Consider the following 22,974-nt stretch of genomic DNA (forward strand, 5'->3'; position numbering starts at 1 on the left):
CAGACTATATCTTGCGCAGTCCTCTTACCCAGGTAGGATGTAAGGAGAAGAGATAACCTATCCAGGTCTCACTAGACCTAGGACTGCACGGCAGTATGTGTAATATTGAAAGGAGTATTTGGGTTTGATGCTTAGTTTCTCAACTTGCAGGCTAAGAGTCCTCACAGGACTTCAGTTTTCTCATCTGGACAATAGGCTTAATAACGGAGTCTCTTACCAGGGTTGCTGCAAAGATTAAATGAAGGTCAAACATAATGTGGGCCACAGACGTCATGTCTGTCCTCTCTATTCCTGCTGTAGTGCCCTTTGACCGTAGCACACTAGAAAGACGCAACACACTGATTTTTGGATTTCCTTTCCGTTGTGAAGCTGTATGGAGACGAAGACTTGGTCTGGGTGCTATTGTGCTGAACTCCTATAACCTTGATAGGGAAGGTACCAGGTTCACGAGGCTGAAGAAGAGACCCAGAGCCAGCAAATGAGAGTTGGGGTTTGATTGGCAGCTTACATACGGGGAAGCAAGTCCAGTGGTGGCGAGCTAGACAGGAAAACCCGTCCACTGATGACAGGCTAGGACAGATAAGGACATGATATCCTTCTTACCTACAGTCCAGCCGCAGTGGGCTGGACAAGATAACCCAGGGGTGAAGGGCTGGCAGGAAAACCACAACCAATTGCAAACCGCATGCAGTTTATATTCCATCTTCACTTAACACCCTCCCCTTAATGACCTCCACCTGGCAACCTTCATCCAACTCGAAAGTCAGGGCTTCAATCTTCTGTACAGCCCATATTCCATGGGACAGACCGGGGGCTCAGATGTTCCTCGTAGACAAGGAACAAGTCTCCAGGTTGGCCACTCCCAGATTCCAGACCTTGGAACACACATTCAGGTGTGTGTGTCATACAAGGTCATTGTAAGCATATGCTTAAGTTGTTGCTACCAGGTGCATTTACCCTACAGGTGCCAGTCTGAAAAACTGATTGGGGCCCTGACTGCCTCTCTGTTGCTCTGTGACCCTCCACTGGTCACTTTCCTTCTGGCACTCAGTTTCTTCTTTTTTTTTTTGAGACAGAGTCTTGCACTTTCACCTGGGCTGGGGTGCAAAGGTGCGATCTTGGCTCTCTGCAATCTCTGCTTCCCGAGTTTATGCGATTGTCTTGCCTCAGCCTCCCAAGTAACTGAGATTACAGGCACACACCACCATACCTGGCTAATTTTTTGTATTTTCAGTAGAGACAGGGTTTCACTATGTTGGCCAGACTGGTCTCGAACTCCTGACCTCGTGATCTGCCCACCTCGGCCTCCCAAAGTGTCGGAATTAAAGGCGTGAGCCAACACGTCTGGCCAGTTTCTTCTATTAACAGCACTGCCCAATAGAAACTTAACATGAGCCACATATGTAATTTTAAATAGTTTAGTAGCCACTTTATAAAGAGTGAAAAGAATAGGAAAAATAATTTAATGTTTTTACTTAGCCCAATAATCCAAAATGTTATCATTTCAACATATAATCAATATTTAAAAATCATTAATGAGATTTTCCTTTTTTCTTCTTACTAAGTTTTTGAAATCTGAGTGGTTCTCAATCCAGCGTGATTTTGGCAATTGTCTGGGGGTGTTTGGGGCTGTCAAAACTGGGGTGGGCGTCGGGGTGCAGAGGTGTGTGCATTGCTGGCATCTGGAGGGTAAAGGCCAGGGGTGCTTAATTCTACGAGCACAGGACAGCCCCCGCCACAAAGAACAATCTGGTCCAAAATGCTAAGTGAGCCTATTTTCTACTTACAGCACATCACGATTCAGATTAGTGGCTAATCGAGTTCTCAGAAGCCACATGCAGCTGGTAGCTACCATATTGGATGGCACAGCTCTATAACCTAAAATGTCTGAACATGCACTTGGAAAAGCAAGTTTTTAAAAACTTGGGTTTTGGTGAATTTGTTTTCCTACTCATCCCGGAATAACTGACCAAAAGAGCTGTGGCTGGGTCACCAGTCGCTGGCTGGCTAAGGGCAGAACCCATCTGTCCCTAGCTGGTTAGACCCTTCTTAAGCCACGCGCCCTCCCCAGCGAGACTGAGCCTGGAACAGACAGTGAACCCTGTTGTTCTTTTCTGGGGAGACAATGCTGCAGGCCCTGCTACCTGCCTGACAGGGCCATTGTGGCTGGAGGAGAAAAGGGCTTTGTCAGGACAGCAGCCGAGGAGCCTGCAATTCAATGGGGCCCTTTATGTCTGTATTGGCGAGATGCTCTGATGCCAGCCCTGTCGAGGCCCAGCCCCCTTCTAGAACAGATGGGGAGCCTGAGGCCCAGTGAGGGTGTGGAAGTCCCTGCAGTGGATCCTGGCCTCCTTCACCTCGTGCCACTGCCCTAAAACATGAGATTCCCCTGACTCTGAAAAGGCCCGTCTCGAAACACAGGATAAGCTCAATATTGCCCTTAACCCCTGACGAGGGGGCCCCTGCCCTGAACCTAAAATTTAGAGGCTCCACAAATCACAAACACACACAAAAATAAATGTATTAAAGAACATATACGTGCATCTGTCTTTCAGGATCTGGGCTCAGCTCTGGCAACTACAATCCGAAACATCCTCTCTTGTGATTTAAAAAGTCAGGCCACCGAGAGGCACCACTATTTAAAGTGTTCTCAACATACACACGTGTACGCACACACACGCACAATATAACTAAGCGAGGTGATCGACGTATTAATTAGCTTAATTGCCGTATCATTTCACGACGTACACCTATATCAAATCATTACGTTGTACATCTTAAATATATATAATTTTCATTTGTCAGTCATACTTCAATAATGCAAGGAAGAAAAAAGATAGGATAGGACCAGAGGGAAATACTCCACATGTCTCACCTTATGTCCTTGGAACAAAAGCAGTCAAGTTTGAATGCAGTGAGGGTTTGAGGGCTGTACCACGCCGGGTTCAGTGCTGACTCTGGTTTATAGCACAAGGAGGAGCTGAACAGCAGAAATGCTTAGGGAAGAGAAAGAGAAGTTGAATTCTCTTGTCACATTCTCCCTTGCAGGCAGCATGGATGCATGTATTTTTTCATCATGAAGTATCACTTCCGAAGAGGGTCAATCATCCAGTGTGTTGCTGCTTTGTGTTCAAATTCATACAGTCTTGGAGGTGTTCACCGCTACTTGAACGGTGGTACCACACACCTCCAAAGTTACAGGCGGGCCTGGGCGCACTCACCCGCAGACTTAGATACATTTGTTGGCAACGGCTATGACTTCCATCAACTAAAGAAAAGAAAATCAAGCTTTTAAGGAATTAAATTTTAAGTTAGTTTTATTCAGAAGTCTTACTGAGGGCCTGTAATCCCAGCACTTTGGGAGGCTGAGGCGGGTGGATCATCTGAGGTCAGGAGTTCGAGATCAGCCTGGCTAACATGGTGAAACCCCATCTCTACTAAAAATACAAAAATTAGTGGGTGTGGTGGTGGGTGCCTGTCATCCCAGCTACTCCGGAAGCTGAGGTGGGAGAATCTCTTGAACATGGGAGGCGGATGCTGCAGTGAGCGGAGATCGAGCCACTGCACTCCAGCCAGAGCGACAGAGCGAGACTCTGTCTCAAAAAATAATAATAAATAAATAAAAATAAGCCTTACTGAGGACTAGAGACTGAAGACAAAAGTCTGGGAGGAGTCTTTCAGAGAGGTCTTGCCCCACTGCTCTGAAACAGTGTTTTAGCTCATGGCTGATATACAGGTAGCGGAAGTGCAGTGTGTGCTCAAACATTACATCAAACTTGCTCAGAAGTTACAGTAAAGCAGAATCACATGAAAGTCTGGGTGCAAGAGTATATCTGGTTATAGATGACAGAGGCATAGTCACTAACCTTGCCAAACTTTATCCTATGTGTAGGAATAGGCAAGGTCTAGGGTCATTTATCTTTGAAGAAATATAGTGTCTCAGACAAGAGATGCGGGGGCCTTGCGCTCTATCCTGTTTTGTTTTCAAAGCGTTTTTCCAGAGAAGTGCACATCATTACAGAATCAAGGACTTGTGAAATTCTGTGGCAAGTAAAATGAGCAAACGTGGCCTGTTACATTCGCTGTGTCTCACATTTCGCTTTCTCTTTTAACCTCTCCTCTCCCCAACCCGATCCCGACCCCTTGGAGAAGGGGCTGTTGCATTTGACAAAGAAATTGATCCTTTTGCAGAGTAAGCAACTTGTTCAAAGTCGTCCAGCAAGTTAGGGGAAGCCCCATGCTGGAAGAACCCATCCTTGGAGGCCCAGCTAGAAGTCCGTACGTAGACAGTGGAGGGTAGTAGCTAGGAGGACAGGGTTGGGGGTCAGAGCAGCTCTGTTTATACCTGGCACCCTCATTCACTCACTAACTGTGCAACCTTGGGAGCAAGTGTCTTGGAGTATTTAAAGTATAGTTTTTTCTATTCCTATTCAAGATGTTAACATTAAGGGAAGCTGGTGACAGGTATATGCAAACTCTCTATACTATTTTCGTAACTCTTCTATAAGTCTAAAATTATCTCATGATAAAATTTTTTAAAATAACAGTTTCCTCTCATCTGTAGCATGGAAAGAGTAAGGATATCTGTCTCCTAGGAGGCTTCGATGAGACAGTGCCTGGAAAGGGGTTAGCACGGTGTCTGGCCCATGCTGACGACTCCATACATGACAGTTCTTAAAAGCTGCCTCCTCCAGGAAGCCGGTGACCACCACTGGCAGAACCAATCACTGCTTTCTCAGTAGCCCCACAACCTCACTGCCCAGGAGCAGTTTCTTTCAGTGTAAATTGCCAGGCGGCTTAATGTGGCCACTGACAGCATGAGTTTGATCCTGGCTTTTCCACTTCCTAGCTGAGATCCCCGGCAAGTTACTTGAGCACTTTGTGCCTCAGTTTCCTTCTGGTAAATAAGAAAAGTCTGTACATTATAAGGCAGTTATGAAGATTAAATGAACTGGAATTTTTCAGCACTTAGAACTCTGGCCTATAGCAAACTCTACATAAGTGTTTTTATGGTCCAGGTCAGTGTTTTTCTAACTTGCTTTTTACTGTTACCCATAGTAACAAATATGCTTTCCATCACAATGTGTGTATGTAAATAATTTTAAAGTGGTAATTTCAAAAACATTGGTCTCTAAGAGATGATCACACTTTGTTTCCCCCATTAAAATATAAGGTACTTGGGGGACAGGGAATAGTCTGACTCATTTTGGTCTCCAATCACTTCATTTCCTTCTTTCATTTAATTTACCAAGCTCCTATTATCTATTCATTAGACATAAATATATATTGAGCATTTATTAGGCACTCACTATGTACCTGTTACCTACCAGCACAGATCAGACCTAGGTTGAATCAATGAATGGGTAAGGCAAGTAAGGAGGTCCAGGGCAGAAGGAAGAGAGGAAGGGTAGGAGGGTCCAATGGGAGGAAGGGAGGAAAGGTGGAGGAGAGGAGGGAGAGTGGGAGGGTGGGAGGGCAAGAAGGAAGGAAAAGAAGGAACCCAGGTTCCCAATTGGCAGCAGTACCCACTTCCAACCCCTATGTTGCCACTTCCACCTCGGCAGGAAAGTTGCCCCTTCTCCAGCCATCCAGGGCCCCTGTACTCTTTCACTGGGGATGGAGCTGGGCACCGGTTCAGGCATCGGAGGGGTGGTGCCGGGGAACCCGCCCCCTCACCTCTTGCCCCTGGCACCGGGCGGTGACTCCAGAGCTGGGAGCCCGGCAGCGTCCTCACCCAGAGAAGGCAGGCGCCCCTCTGCGGGCGGCCCGAGCCCTGGGCCCCCTTCCCCCGGAGTTGCCCAAGACGCCGGGTGACTCCTCCCCGAGGACCCTCCCCTTCTGGGAGGCGTCACTCTCCTCACCCCTGGGTCCGGACCCCCGGCGGCTTCTAGCGCGCGATCCAAGCGGGAGACAAGTCGCGGCCACCTGCTCCGGAGCTGGGGAGCCCGGGCGCCGGGCGCCGGGCGCCGTCCGCCCGCGCGTCGGTTCATGTGCCCTGGGCCCCATGGAGCTGCGGGTCAGCAACGCCAGCTGCGAGAACGGTGCGTACGGCAGGGCTGGGGACCAGGCGGGCTCCGCGCTTCCCGCCCTCCCCTCCTTGCCACCCCTCTCCCTCGCATCCTCTCCTCCCAAGGGGGCCAGAGCTGGGGAGGGGCAGGGCCAGCACGAGGTGGCTCCCACCCAGCTTTGAAGATCAGGGTTCTGGCTGAGACTTCATTTTCATCTTCGCAGCTGGGGTAGCTGAGAGGAGGCAGGGAGGGAAAGGATGTCCCTGGGTTGAGATGGGGGGTTAGTTGGGACCGGTATTTTGTCGACAGCAGACACTCTGAGAGTTGGGGGTGGGGGATTCTGTGCTTTTAATATACTGTTGTGCTTTTAATGTATAGTTGCTTTTAATGTACAGTTGCTTTTAATGTATAGTTGCTTCAGGTTTTAGTACCTGAGCAGTTGGGCTTTCTGTTTGGGTCAATGGGAGGACTACCACAGGACGGTCTTGTCTTTGGAAAAGAAAGAGAAAGAACCACAGGAAGGGGTAAAGAAAGCTCGTTGGCTTCCTATTGCGTTCTGATCATAAAGCAGGTAGTGGACTAGGCCCTTTGCCTGCATTATCTCCCTGAATCCTCTAGAAGGTAGGTAGATATTATTCTTTTACTATCTTGCTATCCCCATTCTAAAGATCCAGAAACTGAGGTTCTGAACAGTTAATAATTTGCTCAAGGTAATACGGTAAGGAAATGGAATATAGATCCAGGGCTGGTGGACGGTAAAACCTTGACTCCTTCCTTGGTGCGGCTCCACTTTCCCACCTTGTCTTGGAACTGCAGGCTGTGAGGTGTCCCTGTTCCTCTAACCTCTTCCCTTCTACCGTGAAGCTTTCAAAGCCAGCCCGTTAGGTGTCTGACTTTGGTTTCCTGAACAAGGCGGGCCATTTTCAGCCTCACCTTTTCTCTGGGCCAGAATGTGTTCCCCAGTCCTAGCATATTCCGGAAGGGATGATAGGAATCATCTGGCCTATGCTCAGAATTGGATTACTTTGGCCATCAGCCCTCTGTCTTTTACTTTTCACTGCAGTGGAAGAACTTGACTCAATGGAGGGTGCTGAGCCCTTGGGTGCTGCAGGCTTTACTGTGATAGCCAAGTCCATCCACAGAGGGTTATTTGGCTCCACCTGCTAGAGGTGCATCTTCAGGGAGCAGGGGAAGGGCGTGGGGATGAGTTTGGTCTTCCTCTCAGGAGTCACCTCCCCTAGCCTATGTCATCCCAGGCTCTGGCTCATTTCCTGGGCTCAGGGAACTCCCCAGATTCAGCTCTTGGGCAAGGAAGCCTGAGCTGGAGAAACAGGAATGAGCGGCGCAGAACAAGTCTGATTAGGGACTGAGATGCCTCTTGTCTCATCTTCCCTTGATTGTGACATGGGTTTTGGAAAGAGAAATCTCACACTGCAAAAGACACATGAATGTGCCCTAGTGGGTGCTGGATCCAGATCTTTCACCAGATGTTGGGGTGACCTCAGCAAGCCCTTCCCCTTCTCAGTTTCCCCAGCTGAAAATAAGAATTTAGGCTGCTTTCTAAGGGCTCTTCAAGCTCTGTTATTCAGGAGTCTGTGTCATGGAAGAAAGGTCAACATTGCCCTTAGTCTGTTCCACCAAGATGCCACTCTGCACTGCAGATGTGCCAGAGCCAGAGCTGCTTGACCATGGACTTGGGGGCCCTTCCAGGCACTGGCTGGGAGTTCTAGGTTGGTGGGAGGGACACTTGGTTGAGGCTTACATCCTTGGCCTAGGGACCTGGGCCTTGGTGGCACACAGCTTGTAAAAGGCTACCTCCAGAGGTCACAAACTCAGATGCCTACAAAGGCCAAGCACATGCCAGAAATTACTGAAAGGAGTCAGATAAGACTCTTGGGGAACTGCAGAAAGTATGTCCTGTTTTAGGGGGCAACACTGCCCAGCTGCAGCCAGTGGTTGCCTTAGAAGAGGGCGCAATATGGTGAGCAGACCTGATTTTTCACCGTAGCCTCACACCTGAATTTTCATGGAAAATCTCCCAATTTTTAAACGTTTTCTATTTTAAAATATCTCTTAGGGGCTCACATCTATAATCCCAGTGCTTTGGGAGGCTGAGGCAGGAGGATAGCTTGAGGCTAGGAGGTCAAGATCACCCTGGGCAACACAGCGAGACCCCCCATCTCTACCCAAAAAACAAAAACAAACAAACGAAAAGCTTCTTAGGAGGCCAGATGCTACCTGCTTTATTGAGGTGTGTGTGGTGGTTAAGAGCATGGGCTTTGGCATCAGATAAGCTTAGAATCTGACACTGGCTTCACTACTTAGTACCCATGTTTTGGCTTTGGGCAGGTTTCTAAACTTATCAGAGCTTTGGTTTCTTCAAATAAAAGCCTAGAAATGATTGTTGTGCCTGTTTCCAAGTGGTCACTAGAGACCCTCCTGGAAAACCCCAGAGCAGAGGACCATGTGAGTGGTAGCACTGGAGAATTATTGGCTATTTTTTGCAGTTTCATTGAACTTGTGTACTTCTTCTGACTGAGGGTCTGCCCCTGTGCCCAGGTTTGTATCTGGCGTGTGGTGGTACAAATCTGTTCTGGTCATGCAAAGAAAGCCCCTAGCTAGAGTGAGCACTCACTGAACATTATTATTTTTGGATGGAGGCACAGTATATGGGTATAGCGCTGCAGTAGCAGAAGCACAGGATTTGAAACAGTGGCCAATTCCAATATTTTAAAAGTGTGCAAATGTCCCCAGTGTGACTCTCTCACCATGGTCTTCCCATCCAGGTTCCCTGCTCCACCTCTACTGCTCCTCCCAAGAAGTCCTGTGCCAGATTGTCGGTGACCTCAGCCCTGAGGTGCCCAGCAATGCCACCTTTCACAGCTGGCAGGAAAGGATCCGGCAGAACTATGGCTTCTACATCGGCCTGGGCCTGGCCTTCCTGTCCAGCTTCCTCATCGGCAGCAGCGTCATCCTCAAGAAGAAAGGCCTCCTGCGACTCGTGGCCACGGGAGCCACGAGAGCTGGTAGGTCCCTGGGCCAGGAGAGGATGGGGCACAGGGCAGCTGAACCCTCACAGGGGCCAGGGCTGCAGTCTAAGAGGATGGCCTCGGCGAGATACAAAAGGCTCATTGTCAACCCTGTCTGGAATCCCACCTGCCAACAGGGTTAGGGTTTAGGGTTAAAAAGGAAGGTCTCCAACCGGAGGTCTCAGTTTAGAGATCCAGCAGGAGGACTTCCTTTAGAATCCAATTTCCTGAGACCTTCATGGTGTCTTTATTAGAGGAGGGAAGGGACAAGTCTCAGGACCAAGAATCAGATACTGCAGGTCTGGTCTTGGTCTTACTTCCTACCAGCGTCATCACAGGCAAGTCACAGTTTCTCTGCAAAATGGGAATAGCTCCTCTGCTGAGAGCAATGTCAGACACTGGTGTGCCCTCACTTGCCATCCAATTGAGCTCCCTTCTGGGCTGCCAGAAAATGGTGAGGTCTCTGACCCCAAGGGATTTGCTTGTTTGGGACATAAGATGTTTTTCCATGAAACAGTGCTTAAGAAAAGGAATCCTGTGCAAAAGGACTCATTCATTTAATCACCATTTATCGCATGCCTGCTGTATGCCAGGGACAATACTAGACACGGGGATTCAGTGTCCTCATGGAACCTTCAGTCAAGTGGCAGAGACAGATGAGTCAGTAGGCAGTCGTTTTATCATGTGTTAAGTACCATCATGGGGAAAACACAGCCTGCTATGGGGGAATATTTTGGAGGGGTGTGTAAAGCCCAGACTCAGGAGATTAGGGGAGGTTTTTCTAGAAGAGGTGATCTCTAAACTGAGACCTAGATGATGAGGAGACAGCAAGGTAAAAGGGGAAAGAGGGAGACAGTGTTCCAGGCAGAAGGAATAATATGTGCAAAGGCTCAGTGGTGAGAGAACTTGAGTGATATTAGAAATCGAAAGTCATTCCGGATGGCAGGAGCAGGAGGGGTGCATGGTGAGCGAAGGGCCAGCTCATGAAGGGTCTTGTAAACGGAAGCACAGAGCTTAAGTGCAATTGTTAGGTGACTGAAAGGTTTTAGGCAGGGGAGTGACACAGACTAATTTGCAATTTGAAAAGATCCCTGGTTGCTGGGTGAAGAATGGATTAGGGGACAAGCCTGGAGCCTGGGAGGCCAAGTAGGTGAGTGAAAGGACAGAACTTGGGCCCGGAAGATGGAAATGGGAATGGAGACAAGTGGCAGATTCCAGAACTAGTTTTTGAAGGTAGAGCTTACCAGCTTTGATACAGGTTGGCTTCAAGCAAGGGGGGGCGGAGGAAGAAGTCAAGGATGACTCATGCTTTTGACTTGAGCAACTGGGGAGATGAAGGTGCTATTTCTTGAGATGAAGAGCATCGAAGGAGGAACAGGTTTATGGGAAGGTGATGCATTCAGGTTTGGACATGTTCAATTTAATGTTTCTATGGGATGTTGCACTTTGGAAGCAGACTATTAGTGTTCTAATTCTGGTTCCTCAATTCCTGGTGATTTAATTCTGGGCTAGAAAAGTATCCATTTCTATGCCTCAGTTTCCTCATCTATAAAATGGAGATAAGAATAGTACCAGCCTGAAGGGTTATAAGAAAATGCAACATAGTTAGAATCATACCTAGCACAGAGTAGCACTAGGATTGGCATTACTATTATCTCAGTCAGAGGTCCCCACAGTTAGAGGTACTGGTGCAAACACTAGCACTAGTACTGGTATTACTGTTATCTCAGTGGGAGGTTCCCACAGTTAGAAGTACAGGTCTAGAGCCCATGTGGGCTGCAAAATGAATAGCTGTAAGGTGCAGGGATGAAGCTGGGAACAATGGTCATTGCTATTCCACCCTTCACTTCTAGACAAGTGTTCGAAAGGCCAGAGAACTCCCAGAGTGCCCGGAAAATTTCTGCTTGTGCTCAGAGAAGGTATCATCGACCATTCAGAATGACAGCTTCCCTGGAATAGGTTTTTTTCTCCAATCTGCTATTTCAGTATCTTCGGTGATTTCAACCCTTAGAGTAGAATGCTCTCAGGGTTGTTAACATTTACGGGAAATTCTGACCTTTTTAGGAACCCGGTGAAAACAAGAAACTTTTTCCTTAGAAAAGTGGGCATTCCCAAAAAGCAACATAAGATTTTTGGATTTGTACAAAACTGTCTCAAACCCATCTATGATCATCCATCATTATCATCATCCTTGTTGCTAATGTTATTGAGTATTGACTATGTGCCAGGTCCTGAACAAAGCAGACACAGTTCCTGGCTTTGCAGAGCTTCCATTTTACTGGGCGAAATGTCATAAAATAAGAAGATCAACTAAAATTATAAACAACAATGCAATGAAAGAGAAGAACTGCGCAGTAAGAGAACCCCAGCTGGGTGCAGTCACTCACACCTGTAATCCCAGCACTTTGGGAGGCTGAGGTGTCAGGATCATCTGAGTCCAAGAGTTTGAGACCAGTCTGGGCAACATAGTGCAACCCCATCTGTACAGAAAAATTTTTTAAATTAGCCAGGCATGGTGGCATATGACTGTAGTCCCAGCTACTCAGGAGGCTGAGGTGGGAGGATCCCTTGAGCCCAGGAGTTTGAGGCTTCATTTAGTTATGATCGTGCCACTGCACACTCCAGCCTGGGCGACCAAGCAAGACCCTGTAGTGGGGGAGGGAGTGAAGGAAAAAGGTAAGGAAGAAAGGAGGGAGGAGGGTGGGAGGGAAGGGAGAGAGAGAGAAAGGAAAGAAGAAAGGAAGGAAGGAAAGGATGGAGGGAGGCAGGGAGACAGGGAACTCCAACAGGAAATAATAGAAATCAGGGAGTCAGGAATGGCATCGTAGGGGAAGCAACAGTCACATAGCAACCTGTAAAGTGAGTGTAAGTTGAGGCAAATATTAGTAGGAAGAGTATTCTGGACACAGGGAAAGCATGTGCAAAGGCCTCGAGGCAGAAAAGAGCTCATCGTTTTTGGAGAGCTAAGAGAGAGGAGAAGAGTGGCAGGAGATGTGCTTGGACAGGTGAGCAGAGCCAAGACTATGCACGGTCTTGTTAAGGATTCTGGTCTTTATCTTGAGAGCACTCAGAAGCCATTGGTTAGCCATAAGTTGAGGAGTGACATAAGCTGATTCGATTCGCATTCTTTTTTTTTTTTTTTTTTTTTTTGAGGCATAGTCTCACTCTGTCACCCATGCTGGAGTGCAGAGGCGCGATCTCGGCTCACTGCAATCTCCGCCTCCTGGGTTCACGCCATTCTCCTGCCTCAGCCTCCGAGTAGGTGGGACTACAGGCACCCGCCACCACGCCTGGCTAATTTTTTTGTATTTTTAGTAGAGACGGGGTTTCACTGTGTTAGCCAGGATGGTCTTGATCTCCTGACCTTGTGATCTGCCCGCCTTGGCCTCCCAAAGTGCTGGGATTACAGGTGTGAGCCACCATGCTCGGCCCTGATTTGCATTCTTTTTTTTTTTTTTTTTTTTTTTTTGAGACGAAGTCTTGCTTTGTCGCCCAGGCTGGAGTGCAGTGGCCGGATCTCGGTTCACTGCAAGCTCCGCCTCCCGGGTTCACGCCATTCTCCTGCCTCAGCCTCCCGAGTAGCTGGGACTACAGACGCCCACCACCTCGCCCAGCTAGTTTTTTTGTATTTTTTAGTAGAGACGGGGTTTCGCCGTGTTAGCCAGGATGGTCTCGATCTCCTGACCTCGTGATCTGCCCGTCTCGGCCTCCCCTGATTTGCATTCTTAAAAGACCACTGGTTAACATGAAAAGAAAAATAGGTTATTAAAGGGTCAAGAGTGGAACTAGAGTAACTATGAAGGAGGCTGTTGCCTCAACCTGGAGCAGGGATGACACTGCCTTGGTGTAGCGGGTGGCAGTGGAGTGGACACATGCGAGATGCTTTTTGGAGACAGAGTTACCAGTTGCAGAAGGAGAGAGAGAAGAGTCAAAGAGCAGTTCCCTGGTTTCTGGCTTAAGCAACCGGATAAATGAGAGTGCCACTTACTGTGTTTCATTCGGCAGGTGGGTGGGGAACATTTCAAACCAAGAGCTCCACTTAGGACAGAGATTGAGACGCCTGTGAGAAATCCAAGAGGAGATGTGAAGTAAGCAGTTGGATATACACCTGGACTCAGAAGGAAGGTCCAGGCTACAGATACAGAGGCACCAGATATAGATGGTATTTAAAACTTTAGGAACAAATTAACCCACCCAGGAGAAGGCCCAGAACCAAGCCTCAAGGAGGCCGGGGAGTGAGCAGAGAGTTAGGAAAGGTGCCTGAGAAAGTGTGGCCAAGTTCCATCCTAACTTTGTGTCCATTCCCTCCACAGTGGACGGAGGCTTCGGCTACCTGAAAGATACAATGTGGTGGGCTGGATTTCTCACCAGTAAGTGGGTTGTTTGCTACTAATAACAGTGGCCTATTGATAGCAGGGCCAGAGACAAAGGGAGGGGTGGGTGGGACGTTTTTGTCTCTAGTATGGCAAGTGTCCATCTGAGGCCCAGATTCCCAGGGGAAAACCTTGACAACCCTTGCAGGGAGAACATCTTACCCTCAAAGCCAGTCTTCATCCATGAAGCGTCTACTCCCAGAGAGGTCTGCACACAGCTGGCAACAATGAAGGTGTATTTTCTCAACTTCCCTTTCAACATAGCTCCATAGCTCTGTTGGTAGTGGACTCTTGACTTTTACATGGTAGAAGCTGGAACTCCTAGGCCAACTTCCCCCAGTCCACAGGCAGTTAATGTGTTGGCCCACTTATAACATAGCTGGTCCGTTACTTAAAGTTTGCCCAAATTTGTATACTCACACATTTCCCCCACTTTCCACCCATCCTCTCCTGCTATCAAACCCTGACTCTTTTAGGTGGAAAATTAACCAGGTTTCTATTCATAATCCCCCTACATCAAGTTTTGATCCCCGTCTCAGCCAGAGCTATCCCAGTGACGATCTCCTTTTAAAGGGGAGACCAGGTCGTTGTCTATCAGCAGAGAGATGGAAAAGACACTTTTTTGATAACCACAGCTATCACATATTGAGGGCTTACTATGTGCTAAACTTTCTAAGTGTTATCCTGTATATTAACTCAGGAGTTTACAAATTGGAAAACTCGGATGGAGAGAAAAGACTTGCCCCCTTGGGAATGTCAGATTTTTCTTTTCTTTTCTTTTCTTTTCTTTTTTCTTTTTGAGATGGAGTTTCACTTTTGTTGCCCAGGCTGGAGTGCAATGGCACGATCTCGGCTCACCACAACCTCCACCTCCGGGTTCAAGTGATTCTCCTACCTCAGCCTCTCGAGTAGCTGGGATTACAGGCATGCGCCACCATGCCCGGCTAATTTTTTTTTTTTTTTTTTTTTGTACTTTTAGTAGAGCTGGAGGTTTCTCCATGTTGGTCAGGCTGGTCTCGAACTCCCAACCTCAGGTCATCCACCCGCCTCAGCCTCCAAAAGCGCTGGGATTACAGGCATGAGCCACCACCCCCAGCCAGGAATGTCAGATTTTTCTAATCACCTGCTTGTAGTTCTAGACTCTTCACAGTTCCCCTGGAAAAGAGGGGTCCATGGACCAATTGGTACCTGGAGTATCAATCATTGTAACTGTTTCTTCCTTTGATAATTAACACTTCCTAGAATTTAAATTAAAGATCTAGTGCAAAATACTAGCAGTCCCTGAGACAAATTTGTGCCTGGACTAGAAGCCACGAGGCCTAAAGAACAAGAGGGCTTCTACCCCATAAGCATGTCATGTGACCTTAGGCTCGGGGCCTTAGCTTCACCATCTTTAAAATGGAAGGATCCGATCTGGATAGATTGGGACTGACGTTTGATCAGACTCTCCAGAGAGAGAGCGTACGGATCAGGATTTTAAGGAATGCTGGTCTGGGGATTCTCCAGCTGATTGCACACGGAATGATTCATCTGGGACGGAGATGGTGCTTCTGCGCCATGCTAGCCTCTTTTCTCTCTTCATTTCCTAGTGGCTGCTGGAGAAGTTGCCAACTTTGGAGCCTATGCATTTGCACCTGCAACAGTCGTCACGCCTCTGGGAGCACTGAGTGTCCTCATAAGGTTATTGTCCCCTCTCTAGCCCTCTCTTATTCTGTTCCGTTTTCAGTTTGTTGAGGCCTGGAATGCCAAGTGGGATTGACTGCCAGTTGGCAATCAGGGACCTGGGTTGGTCTCAGCCTCCAGAAAGAGGCAGTGTGCTATAGTTCAGAGCTATAGACCCTGGGAATGTTTGCTGCCACTTGCCCGAGCATCCCCTTGACTGACTGGGTCATAGAGAGGCAGGCCAAGCCCAAACCAGTTGGAAGGGCTTCCACCATCAACAGGCTGAACGGTGCATACCAGTATTTTGGTGCCTCGATAGATGCAGCATACAAGTTAAGAGCATGTGCTCCGGATTAACGCTGCCTTAGTTCTAATCCTCGCTCTGCCACTTAGTAGTTTTGTTACCATAGGCAAGTCATGTAAGCCACTTAGTCACTCAAAGCCTCATTTTTCCCATCTGCAAAATGAGGATGCCAATAATACCTACTGGAGGCATTGTTCTGAGGATTGAATGAGATAATGCACAGAAAATGCACAGTACAGAGCTGGTACCAAACAATAACCACGGCTGTCACATAGTGAGGGCTTAGTATGTGCTAAACATTCTTAATGTATCCTGCGTATTAACTCATTTAATCCTCATAGCATCCCTAGTTGAGCCCAACAGAGGTTAAGCAACTTGGCCAAAGTCACCAGGTTCTAAGAGGTCAGGCAGGATTCTAACCCAGGCAGTCTTAATTCGAAAGTCAGTGGACTTAATTGCTGTGTCACGTTGCCTCTCAAGTAAACACTCAACAAATGTTTGATAGTTTTAAAAATAATTGATACTAAACGTCTGTGCTTCCCGCTGCCCCCTGAGCTACAAACACAGAGCCAGCTCCTCTGTGGGGGTCCTGGAGCCTCATTTGAAGGAGACTAACCTTGGCCTAACCTTGGAACACTGGTAAATCCTAGCACACCACACCCAGTACCCATCATTTGTTTTACCGTCTTGATGAAAATTTTGCAACATTTGCACACTCAAAAACCAAATAGTACAACTGGCCTGACTCATGCTGTGTAACTGGCCTAACATAGCTGATGTAGCTGTGATACTATAATTGCATATCTGATTAGTTTGCAAATTCCTACTCCGGGGAAGCTGGGAGAGCCATGAAATCCTTGTGTGTGACCCCTGCCTGCATGAATAATCTCTTGAATGGGACATTGTGGCCAAAATGTATTTGGTAGTTTCAGAGGAAAGATGGAAGACAGACAAGAGAGCTTAGACATCAATCTCCTCTCCCCTGACAACTTGAAGCAGGATTTTTGAGGCTAATTGTGTCCCGAGACAGCCAATAGGTTTTACCCTAAACAAATGCCACCTTTGTGAAGAGACAGAAGCATGCCCCTGAGATCATGAGGCTTGCCCGTGATTTTTTTCCCTTACTTTCTCGCCTCTGCTGGCTCGGCTCAAGGATGTGAGGGGAATGGAAATCACGTCACCACGGCGCGACAAGGAACTGGAGATAATTTGCCCAGAAATTGAAGACTCAGGGAAGTCACAAGATCCTCTTCAATGAGGCATAGAAGAAAACCCATGAACTTTATAATTAGAAAGGACTCGAGCTCAATTCCTGGTTCCACTACTTGCTAGTCATTTGAACTTGCCAAGTCATTTTAACTTCTTTGAGATTCAGTCTTCTCATCTATCAACTGGAGATAGTATATTTCACTTTGCAAAGAATTGTGAGATGCTAGTGAGGTAGACAGGAAGTTCCTAGCACCATACATAGTAGGTAATAAATGCCTAAGATATGGTACCTGTGATTGTCACTGAAGTTGTTTATATTGGCTTATACAAATGAAAGAAATAATAGATTTGTTATGGATGACCCGAGGAGCAGAGATGGAGCAAAAAATAGAAATTACCAGGAGGCATATTTTTGGTAAATGATTAGAGCAAATCTACAACAGCCTCATTTGGCTTGTGAAGGGGTGGGCTCTCTGCCACCAGAGGTATCTATAAGCCAAAGCTGAGAGCCATCTGTTGGCAGTGCTAAGAGAGGATGTGTCCATTGGGCAGGCAGTGTGACAAGAGCATTTCGAAGTGTTCTTCCAACTCTTCTGTTTGGGAATACTTTCAGTCTCTAAAATGGTAGAAATTCACCTGCATTTCTATTCCTCCAGCAAACATTCTAACACTCCCAGAAATGAGTTTCTATATAAAACATTTTTTGCCCCCCCCCCAGGAGAACTGAGGGTGGTGGGAAGCACAGATATTTCGTATCAATTATTTTTAAAACTATCAGACATTTGATGAGTGTTTACTTGAGTGGCAACGTGGCATAGCAGTTAAGCCCTCTGACTCTGAATTAGACTGCCTGGGTTAGAATTCTGGCCTGGTCTCTTAGAACCTGGTGACCCTGGCCAAGTTGCTTAACCTCTCTTGGCCTCAGCTAGGGATGCTGTGAGGATTAAATGAGTTAATATGCGGGATGCATTCAGAATGTTCAGCACATACTGAGCCCTCCGTATGTGACAGCTGTGTTTATTCTTTGGTGCCAGCTCTATACTGTGCATTTTCTGTGCATTATCTCATTTAGTTCCTGAGAACAATGCCCCCCCTGGATATTATTAGCATCCCCATTTTGCAGACAGGGACAATGAGGCTTAGGGTGGTCACATGACTTGCCCATGGTAACATAAGTTTTTTTGGAAGAAAAACTTCCACGTGAGAGAGCAGTGAGTTCTGATCTGTTGTTCTCTGGGAGTGCTTGCTCAGGCCCCATTTTTCTTTGGGACTCTGGGACAGGCATATCTGCTCTAATCCCCTTCTCCCATTTCCATGTGCAGTGCCATCCTCTCCTCATATTTCCTGGGAGAGAGTCTGAATCTGCTGGGGAAGCTGGGCTGCGTGATCTGTGTGGCCGGCAGCACGGTGATGGTGATACATGCCCCTGAGGAAGAGAAGGTCACCACCATCATGGAGATGGCTTCCAAGATGAAAGACACAGGTAGACTCCAAGTCCCCGAAGAGCAGGAAAATACTGGAGGTTGAACGCCCCCCTCTGCCCCATAAAAGGTCACATTGGGCCGGGCGCGGTGGCTCAAGCCTGTAATCCCAGCACTTTGGGAGGCCGAGGCGGGCGGATCACGAGGTCAGGAGATCGAGACCATCCTAGCTAACACAGTGAAACCCCGTCTCTACTAAAAATACAAAAAATTAGCCAGGCGTGGTGGCAGGTGCCTGTAGTCCCAGCTACTTAGAGGCTGAGGCAGGAGAATGGCATGAATCTGGGAGGTGGAGCTGCAGTGAACTGAGATGGTGCCACTGTACACCAGCCTGGGTGACAGAGGGAGACTCCGTCTCAAACAAACAAACAAAATTCAGATTGGGTTCTGACCATCTCAGGTGCTGCCACCTAGAGGAGAAGGCAAGCTAAAGAAGAAACGTTAATGGGCTGGTACTTGTTAGCGAGGCTAGCTTAAAGGCTTCCAGGCCTGGTATGTATGGGTACCATTAATAAGTGTTTATTATGTGCCAGGCACTGTTATGAATGCTTTATATACATTATCTCACTGAATCCCACAAAACAGCTTTATGAGGATGATCCTATTCTTGGTTCTCTTTTACAAATGGGGAAACTGAGTTCTTGGGGGTTTAACAACCTAACCAAGTTATTAGAAAGTCATGAAGCTGGGACTGGAACCCGTGTTTGTCTGACTCTAGAGCCCACGATCTTAATGCTACCTCCCACTGCCATGAGTCTGGGCCCTAGACACTGCCTGCACCCTCCACAGCTGGGTGATCCTTCTCCCTCTCCTCCCAAAGGGTTCATCGTGTTTGCTGTGCTTCTGCTGGTGTCATGCCTCATCCTCATCTTTGTCATCGCCCCACGTTACGGGCAAAGGAATATTCTCATCTACATCATCATCTGCTCTGTGATCGGGGCCTTCTCCGTGGCTGCTGTCAAGGGGCTGGGCATCACCATCAAGAACTTCTTCCAGGGGCTGCCAGTTGTCAGGCATCCGCTCCCCTACATCCTGTCCCTCATCCTGGCACTGTCCCTCAGCACTCAGGTCAACTTCCTCAACAGGGCACTGGACATTTTCAACACCTCCCTGGTGTTCCCCATCTACTACGTGTTCTTCACCACAGTGGTCGTTACCTCGTCCATCATCCTCTTCAAGGAGTGGTACAGCATGTCTGCTGTGGATATTGCGGGCACCCTCTCGGGCTTTGTCACCATCATCCTGGGCGTGTTCATGCTGCATGCTTTCAAAGACCTGGACATCAGCTGCGCCAGCTTGCCCCACATGCACAAAAACCCACCCCCTTCTCCCGCCCCAGAACCCACTGTCATTAGACTGGAAGACAAGAACGTCCTTGTGGACAATATAGAACTCGCCAGCACCTCATCGCCAGAAGAGAAACCCAAAGTATTTATAATCCATTCTTGAAGCTTGGAATATGTGAGTGAGAGGATGAGCCCAGTGGTACAGCCTGACCTCTCAATTTCAAAACCACCTGGTTATTTTCCAGTGCAACTGTTACCAATGGGCTCTCTTTTCTTGAGAAGTTCATTTATACCTCATCACTGTTTCCAGGAGAAACATCTCTAATAGCAGTGGTGGCAGAACTTCCTGGAAACAGACTCAGTGACCAAATACCCAAGTTTACATCAGTGCCTGCAGGTCCCCTGGACCTCCCTTCTCATTCATTCTTTCGGTGCCATCTCTATGCCATTGGGAAGAAGGTGGAATCTGACCCATTGAATGTAGCACAGTCCAAGGACTTCCCTGAGATATTGGTCATTGGGAGTTCCTTTACACCAATTCTCCTCCTGAGATGGAATCTCCGTTGTTGTTGTTGTTGTTTAGCCCAAGGATGACATAGAGCTGGCTCCCAGAGGCCCAAAGGGCGAGTGGCCATGCCTCCCTATCCAGAGCTGACAGGGATATAACCAATGTAAAATATCCTGTTGCTCTTGTCACTTCCTCTTTGGAGGCAGAAGCAAGGCCTCAGCTGACCTTCTTACTGTGAAAGCCACTTGATGTCTCAGGGAAAAATGTCAACCAGCTCATTCCCCGAGCACTCCAGCCTGGCAGTCAGCACCTCGGTATCCACCCAGTCCATCCCACCATCACCCCTTCCCCCTCTACTTACATCCTAAGGAGTCAGTCACTGAGACATAAAGGCAGTAATCGCAGAACTGGAAACAAAACAATAACAGAACCACAGCCAAACTCTGGTGGCCAAACCCAGTGTTTTCATTTTGTCTTACTCTGAAAAAAGAACAGCAAATTCACTGCTTCAAAGCGGCCTGGCTGCCAAGCTAGAATTTGGCAGAATGTACTTTTCTATTCCTCAAGGAGTCAACCAACTTATGATCTGGGGAGGTGGGAAGAGGATGAGGAGCAAAGTTGGGATGTGGCAGAAGACAGTCCCAGGCTGTCTGGATACTAGGGGCTTTTTTGTTGACTCTGGTGCTCATCCAGGAACTTAGGAGAAAAGAACTCAGGGGTAATTTCTGGGCTGCAGCCTTAAAAGCTTAGACAGTGGGATCAGCTGTGAATCTCAATGTCCAAGTGGAGGTGCAGACTTGGCATGGGATGCATTCTAGCTGCTGACCAGATTGCCACCGAGTCCCCCACTCCACTGGTGAGCTGCCACACGGGGAAGTAGCATGCCCTGACTGTTCCAACACCACCTGCTATGGGGAGTACCTCTGGTCCCTTCACATTTGGCCGGAGGCATACAAAAAAAAACAGAGCAGCTGGAGAGAGAGATAATTACTATTCCCTCCCTTCCCATCTCTTTTCTGGCTGCAAGAGTGCAGGGGTTGGAGAATAACCATTAGAAAGGGAAATTAGTGGGCTGGTATATCTGAAAAGAGGGAAGACTTTGATCCTCAGCCCCGAGGTTGGTGCAGGGCCTCCCCTGTGTGACTCTACCTGCACTCTGTGTTTCTATCCTGTGCCCTAAGTGGGCCAAGCCCAGGTAAATTCCTGCTGGCCTTGGAGCTCCAAGGTTTGGCTGACCAGCAGACTGGCTCCTGACTCTTCAGCCTCAAATCCCCAGTTTTTGATGAATGTGGATTTCCGTCTGTAATTAAAAGCAATGCAACAACTTGGATCTTGAGAATGGCAGTAAACTGAGGGCCCTAAGAGTGTGGTCTGCAGGATCAAGAATAAAGATTTCAGATTATATTTACTTGATACTTGTGTCTTGACCTTCCTTGAGCATGGAGTGATGAAACTGGTTTTTCCAGTGCTGGAAGGACAGTCTCCAATCTCTGAATGAATGTGACTGCCAATAAAGCCCCTACCATGTCTTTGATAGTTAACACCCTTGGTAGAGTGGGAAAGATAGTTTTTGAAATGGAGTCAGTTGAAGACAACTCATCCCTAGTTAACACCTGAGCCCTTACCAGGCACCAGGCATAGTAGGTGCTTCCTGTGAATTCTCTCTTTAACTCCTCACAAATCCTCAAGTTGGATATGTTTTTATTCCCATTTATAGATGAGGAGAGGAACTCAAAGAGGTTAAATAATTGCCCAAGGTCACACAGCCAGGAAGAGCAGAGCCGATATCTGGTTTAACCACCAGGCATCATGCATCTCTCCAAGACTAACCTTGCTCCCAATTGTATAATTTGTTTTGGTTTTTTGTGTTTTGAGACAGAGTCTGACTGTGTCCCCCAGGCTGGCGTGCAGTGGTGTGATCCTAGCTCACTGCAGCTTCAAACGCCCAGGCTCAGATTTGGTAAAGTTGAGGCCTTGCTGTGTTACCCAAGCTGGTCTCAAAACTCCTTTCCTAAAGTGATCTTCCCACCTTGGCCTCCCAAAATGATGAGATTTTAGGCCTGAGCCACTGTGCCTGGTACATAATCTGCTACTACTTTATTCATTTATTTTCTTGTGATCTGTGCTCTTTCCCCATCTGGATACAAGCTTCATGAGAGTTGGCTTTGATTTACTGCTTATCCTCAGTGCCTAGTACATCATAGGCACTAAAAAAAAAACAAGATTGAAGGAACAATATCACAATCTTTCCTTGCCCAAATTCTCCTGGGACCAGCACTCAATGCAAGGGAGATCCCAATAGAACCCTGCATGTTAAGCAAAGCAACTGTAAACTGATATAGTCAGCAGTGTCTCAGCACACAGCCTGTGACAGGCGCTGTTGGGGGCTTTCACATACAGGACTTCATTGATGATCACAACACTTTTGAGGTAGGTATATTACTCCCATTTGTATAGTGAAAAGAGACTCAGAAATCTGGAACTTATCCAGGCCCACTCATCTACTGAGTAGAAAGCAGAGTCAGGACTTTAACCAGGGTCTGTCCAACCAGGCTTTCTCCATTATGCTAGTGACCAACACATGAGCATCACCCCAGAGTCTGGCTGACAGCAGGGAAAGAGTGGCCTCTTAACCAGGGAGGGATGTGTGAGTAGGAAGCAATTTCATGAGCAGGCATGTTAGTAGTGAAAGCATTTGTGTTTACATTTCTTTAGGGTCCATAGGCAACCTCATAACCACGAGAGGTTAGAAAAGTATAATCAGGCTTGTCGCGGTGGCTCACGCCTGTAATCCCAACACTTCAGGAGGCTGAGGCGGATGGATCACATGAGGTCATCTCTACTAAAAATGTGAAAATTAGACAGGTATGGTGGTGGGCACCTGTAATCCCAGCTACACGGGAGGCTGAGGCACGAGAATTGCTTGAGCCTGGGAGGTGGAGGCTGCAGTGAGCTAAGATCATGCCACTGCACCCCAGCCTGGGTGACAGAGAGAGACTCCATCTTTAAAAACAAACAAACAAAAAAAAGTATAATCAGAGAGCAAGAAGCCCCTCTCAGCGTTTTTGTGAAGATTAAATGAGATAATCCTTATTTGTAAATCGCATGCAGTGG

The 22,974-nt window shown here is 47.7% G+C and overlaps 1 protein-coding gene across 1 annotated transcript; it reads left to right on the forward strand.

Annotated features, from left to right (window-relative positions):
- Nucleotides 1-5,882: 5,882 nt before the first annotated feature.
- Nucleotides 5,883-21,273, forward strand: NIPAL4 (NIPA like domain containing 4). The gene is made up of 6 exons (XM_015141320.3): nucleotides 5,883-6,041; nucleotides 8,795-9,034; nucleotides 13,351-13,407; nucleotides 15,000-15,090; nucleotides 17,908-18,068; nucleotides 18,887-21,273. The coding sequence occupies exons 1-6, from the start codon at nucleotides 6,005-6,007 to the stop codon at nucleotides 19,513-19,515; spliced, it is 1,215 nt and encodes a 404-aa protein (XP_014996806.1). The 5' UTR covers nucleotides 5,883-6,004; the 3' UTR covers nucleotides 19,516-21,273.
- The last annotated feature ends 1,701 nt before the right edge of the window (nucleotides 21,274-22,974 follow it).

The sequence above is a fragment of the Macaca mulatta genome, chromosome 6 (assembly GCF_049350105.2).
Source record: "Macaca mulatta isolate MMU2019108-1 chromosome 6, T2T-MMU8v2.0, whole genome shotgun sequence".
NCBI classification, from domain to species: domain Eukaryota; kingdom Metazoa; phylum Chordata; class Mammalia; order Primates; family Cercopithecidae; genus Macaca; species Macaca mulatta.